This window comes from Pelobates fuscus, chromosome 13, assembly GCF_036172605.1.
Source record: "Pelobates fuscus isolate aPelFus1 chromosome 13, aPelFus1.pri, whole genome shotgun sequence".
Taxonomy (NCBI): Eukaryota; Metazoa; Chordata; class Amphibia; order Anura; family Pelobatidae; genus Pelobates; species Pelobates fuscus.
This window is the reverse complement of record NC_086329.1, coordinates 59,889,666-59,895,665: the sequence shown is the minus strand read 5'-3', so window position 1 is coordinate 59,895,665 and position 6,000 is coordinate 59,889,666. Positions and strand designations below refer to the sequence as shown.

Here is a 6,000-nt window from a genome sequence, read left to right as displayed (position 1 = left end):
CACTGATTGGCCTGCTTTGTCTGTGCCCCACTGATTGGCCTGCTTTGTCTGTGCCTCTAACGCTGATCGCACGGAATACCGGCTACATACGCATGCCTACGCCTGCATGCGCTGCCCAAATTGCCTCTGCTATTATACGGGGCGCTGCCTCTAATTGTCTGTTGGTGACACTTTTATCTGTGATCCTAGGTGTCACATCGCCTACAATTCCCTGACTATGGAGCCCTCAACTCAAGATCAGAATTTACAGACGATGATTAATGCAGCAGGTGGCCGCATCTGTTGAAAAGGCCATGGCTAGGGCCCTCACTCAGACACATCCGGAGTGGAGTGCTAGAGGGAACAATCCAGCCGCAGCTGGTCTTCGGGCCGCCAAAGATCCCGTGGACCATCCTTCTTTCCCTCATACCAGACAGACCCCCCTACACACAGAGGTCGAGGGAATCGTTCAAGAGGACGTGCAAGATTCTCTTCAGGTGAGAACACCTCCTGCCATTTCTCCTTTTCCCCTATTGCATGCGGTCAGACTGTTTCACTGCAGGGACAGGTGGCGGGAGGTATCCTCGGATGCATGGGTCCTTCGGACTGTTCGGGGATATGCCATAGACTTTCACTCCCCTCCGACACAGGTTGGGCCCCCAAGGGTTCCCATCATTTTAAGAGAACAACAGGTCCTGATGGATGCGGAAATTCGGACACTGTTCGACAAGGGCACGGTCCAATGGGCCCTGGACACAGGGGGTTTCTTCAGCTCGATTCCGCCCAGTGATCAGCCTGCGGGAACTGAACGCTTTCGTGGTCTACCACCACTTCAAGATGGAAGGCATCCATCTTCTCCGGGACCTTCTCCGGCCAGGAGACTGGTTAACAAGGCAGGACCTGAAGGATGTCTACCTCTCCGTCCCGGTGGACGACGAATGTCGCAGATTCCACTGTTTCCTCTGGAAGGGCAGGCCATGCCAATTCACTTGTCTCCCCTTCGGCCTCAGCTCGGCTACGTGGTGCTTCACCAAGCTCCTGAAGCCTGTGGTCGCTCGGCTCATATCAGAGGGCGTCCGTTGTATAGTATACCTAGACGATTTGCTGATCTTCTGCGAGGACCCCTCCAGACTCAAGTGTCAGACGCGCTCTGCGGTCTCCTTATTCGAATGCCTGGGATTCGTAGTCAATTTGGAGAAATCAGCCCTCGACCATTCCCAGACAGTGGAGTACTTGGGTTTTGAAGTTGATGCGAAAGACTGTGTTCTTCATCTGCCTCTGGCCAAGATAGCGACCATTTGGAAGGAAATAAGGAAGATCTTGCGGCAAGACCGGATCCCTCAACGAATGTTAGCTTGCGTGATGGGTCTCCTCTCGGCCTCGATACAGGCAATCTACCCAGGTCAACTTTACTACAGGGCCATGCAATGATTGAAGGCTCTTTTTTTACGCAAGAGAACCTCCTACGACCAGATGATCCCTCTGTCCCCGGATGTGAAGACCGAACTACGCTGGTGGCTCCTGCACATGTCAGCCTGGAACGGTAAAGCTATATTCGGACCGACACCGGACTTCGTGCTGGAATTGGATGCGAGTCTTTGGGGCTGTGGTGCCACCTGCGCGACCAGGTCCACGGGGGGGTTCGTGATCCGAAAGGGAGTCGGAGTTCCACATCAATTGCTTGGAACTGATTGCGGGTTTGTTTGCGATTTGCAGCCTGGCGAACCACCTTTCGGACTGCTGCCCCCCTCCTCCGGATGGACAATGTCTCGGCGGTACAGTACATAAGCCACCTGGGGGGCGCTCGGTCTCGAACACTGTCAGAGGTGACGAAGGAGATCTACAGCTTCTGCTTCCAATGCAAAATCACTCTACAAGCGGAATATCTTCCGGGGGAGTCGAACCTGATGGCGGATTGGTTGTCCAGACATTGGAGGGACGCCAGCGATTGGAAACTCCTTCAGGCCATCTTCCTCGAACTCGCGAATCAGAGGGGCTCGGTCATGGTGGATCTATTCGCCTCCAGGACGAACTATCAGATCCAGACTTCAGCTGGTAGACGGCTTTCTCAAAGTGTGGCTGTCACAGGGAGGGTATGCTTTTGCTCCGTTTGCTATGATTCCCAGGGTATTTCTGCAAGTTCGACGTCAGCGTGTGTCTTTGGTGTTGCTGACTCCTCTATGGCAGAGTCAAGCCTGGTTTCCGGAGCTCTTGGATCTCTCCCATCGGGATCCTCTACTCTTGCCATCCCCTTGGATGCTCCTCTCGAACCCACGGGGCAATCCGCACCCCCTAGTGAGGGACAGCCACCTGCGCTTGGTGGCCTGGACTCTTTCAGGGGTACCTGGAATGTTGAGGCGTTATCGCAATCGGCTAAAGACCTTCTCTGGGATTCCTGGGCTTCCGGGACGAGAAGATGCTATCTCAGCATGGGGTTCCTGGTGTCGTTGGTGCCTGGAACGAGATACTGATCCCTTTACAGGCCCTGTAACTAGTGTGCTGAATTTTTTGTCTCACCTGTTTGACCTGGGACAATCGTATCGTTCAGTTAATGTGGCGAGGTCGGCAATCTCGGTGGTGCATGTCCCACTTGGAGGTCTTCCCATTGGCCAGGACCCGCTAGTCTGCAGACTTCTTCGTGGAATGAGGCTGGCACGACCACCAGTGCCCAAGTATTCCTCCCTCTGGGATATACGCACGGTTTTATCGTTCCTACGGGATTGGCCTGATAATCAGGACCTTTCCCTTCGTCGGCTTTCGTCCAAATTTTCCCTCTTACTGTGTCTTGTCTCGTTCAGATGTGTTTCTGATGTCAACGCTTTTTACCTTTCTCCGGAGGGGGTCACTTTCAGGGTTGTTAGACGTACCAAGTCGGATTCGACGGCTGTTTTTTACCCCTATTTATGTGATACCCTGGCTCGGTGGATAAGATTGACGTTGGCGGGGGTGAATTCGACCTTCGAAGCGAATTCAGTTAGAGGCGCCGCAGCTTCTGGAGCTTTCATGGCGGCCGCTTCCCTTCAGGACATCATGCGTCCAGCAGACTGGTCCCGAGAGGATACATTTTGCCAATTCTATTTTAGACCGTCGGATCATGCTTCTTTTGCTTTGCTGTCGGAGCTTTAAAACCGCAAATATGAGGCCTCCTGTCATGTTATAAAATTGTAGATTATACTAGCTTTAGTGTAACTATAATCTTAATTTCATTAATGACAGGAGGCAAATTTTTCCTTCCCAGTTTCTCCCTCCCTTTGTTTGTTTGTTAGTTTTGACTGATCTACTGTTTATTCGCCTGGTCTCCTGGGCTAGGTTTGTTAGGTCTGGTAATGTTCCTAGGGGAGTTGGGTGTTTATCTGGGATATTGTACTATCAGTATTAGATGATGGGGATTCATGTTTTCTCAGTACATTTAATTCACTAATCAGTGTTTATCTCGTTTCAGTTTAATGGTTCGACTACAGTTATTAGATCCGAGTTTTCTTCAGGATAAAGGTCAAGATTCTATCCACTAGTTCCACGTTTTAATTTTCGGATGGCATTCTTTGTAATGTTATATTGGTTTCTTCTGTTTTTTTTTTTATTGGCGGTGTATTGTTCATGTACTTATTTTGTCGCAGTGTAAAAGAGGAAATAGTTGGTTGGGAGGAGCCTTTTATGGATTCCTTAATGTTTTGTGATTGGTGTTTTTCTCTCTATGTTAATGTGCTGCTGTGGAGTTCTAGTAAAGAGAGACTTAAGCAAATATTCACATCCTGTCATTAATAAATTAAGATTATAGTTACACTAAAGCTAGTATAATCTACAATTGTATTGCCACCTAATCATAACAAGGACCATAATAATATAGTGGTAAAATCAACTCTACTGCAGTTGCCCAGGTCCATGGATAAGATGTGTAAATAAAGCAGTAAGCTTTCCTGGAAGGCTAAAGAGAAACAGCACCAATGTGATTTGATTTGAAGGAATTTGGCCACCAGTAATGTATAGACAAGGCACAACTAATGCATATATGTCGAAACTTCAGTCAACCTTAGTGTCAGTGAAACTATGAATGTGAGCCCTTGCCGCTACAACGAAAAATTTAGAACGGTATGTGGAGAAACTAGTACTATTTATAGCTAGAAGGATGTTGCTATAAAATATAGTCCTTTAAATTAGCTGTGTTGAAGAGTCCCGGGCTTTATATTGTCAATAAATATGATGATCATTATCTCAGTTTCACTATAAGAGAAATAATCATTTGGAGCCATCTCTATTACTTTGTGATACTGTCTAAAAATAGTAATACTACACAGGAGGGTAATATGTTCTGGATAATTTGTTTATTTTTATAGTATTTTCAGGTTTTGTAACTGCACTATTTTTGCGCATTGAGTTTGAAATCAGGCATATGGACAAGAACACACGTATATACTCTCACTACTTGTCTCCCTGCACATATCTGTCTCACTGCAGAGGGAGCAGTAAGGGAGAATGGGGTGTAATGAGGAAACAGTGGACAGGGAATAAACCAAAGACATGGATAAAAAAAGGTACATGTACTCTATCCCATATCCCTAAGCACATTTAAACAGACCTTTTTAGTACCATTCCAATTACCATTAATCTATACTCTCACTTGCTGCATTAAGGCAAGGTGAGTCCTGCACTAACAATTCACTAGACTTACACTGATCAGCCACAGCATTACAACCACTGAAAGGAGAATTCAATAACATTGATGGTATCATTACAATGGCATCTGTCAAAGGGTGGGATATATTCAGCAGCAAGTGAACAATCAGTTTTTTTAATTTTATGTGTTGAATACAGAAAAAATGGACAAGTGAAAATATCTTTTGATTTTGACAAGGGACAAACAGTGACGACTAGGCAACTGGGTCAGAGCATCTCCAACATGGCAAGCCTTTTGGGGGTGTTCTCGGTATTCAGTGGTTAGTATCTACCAGAAGAGACGGCAGAAGTGTGCTCTATGGTGACAAGGCAGGCCGGTGGCGGCAGTGTTACGCTCAAGGCAATATTCTGCTGGCATTCATATCGCCTACCGAGAGCTTATTGCTGACCACGTACACTCCTTCATGACACTGGTGCTCCCTGATGGCAGTGGCCTCTTTCAACAGGATAATGCACCCTGCCACACTGCAGAAATTGTTCAGGAATGGTTTGAGTAACATGAAAAAAGTTCAAGGTGTTGCCTTGGTTTTTAAATTCCCCAGATCTCAATCCAACTGAGCAATCTTGAGAAGTGCTGGAACAAGTATTCCAATCCATGGAGGCCCCACTTCGCAACTTGCAGGACTTAAAGGATCAGTTGCTCATTTCTTGATACCAGATACCACGGGATATGTTCAGAGTCCATGCCTCAACGTATCAAAACTGTTTAGGCAGCACGAATGACACCTACACATCATTGGTTTTAATGTTGTGGTTAATCAGGGTAAGTACAAATACTTTTCACCTGTGAAGAAAGAATCAAATTCCTGTTAATCTACACCTGACCATCATCACCTAAATGCGGGAGAGGTTGATTTGCTCAGGTGTAGATTAACAGGAATCTGATTTGCTCCTTGCATATATAAATGATTTGTCCATAGTCTATAATTCACCATGTGGGCTTAGGGTAAAATCTTAAATAAGACATTGTTGCTGCCCACCACACGTGTGTTTCTTTCTCATTAAAGTTCATGTGTATATATACAAACACATGCACACATATACCAATCCCAGGGTCAATTTTTTACCTGCAATGCAGCCATGAGATTGACGAACATGGTGAAACCATAAGGAGGGAAGATAAAGCATTTCTCCTGCTCTCACTGTGCAGTGAAATGGTCTAGTCTTCCTGTATTCTGGATACAGATTCAAGTCTGGAGATAATGGGTCTAGAGGAATCCAAGGAATCTGCAAGCAAAACACAAATTACAGGTTTACAGATGCAACATGATTGTAATGAAGAATTAGTTATGGTGAACATAAAAGGGAAAAAAAGAAACAAAAATGTTCATGATTTTTTTTATTTTA

The 6,000-nt window shown here is 46.1% G+C and overlaps 1 protein-coding gene across 1 annotated transcript in view; it reads right to left on the bottom strand.

Moving 5' to 3' along the window:
• The window catches only part of JMJD7 (jumonji domain containing 7), a 149,342-nt gene that overhangs the window by 7,661 nt on the left and 135,681 nt on the right, over window positions 1–6,000 (bottom strand). Inside the window, exon 7 of the mRNA XM_063440087.1 lies at window positions 5,721–5,880. Within this exon, the coding sequence (XP_063296157.1) occupies window positions 5,721–5,880 (160 nt within the window). The remainder of the gene's footprint in view (window positions 1–5,720; window positions 5,881–6,000) is intronic.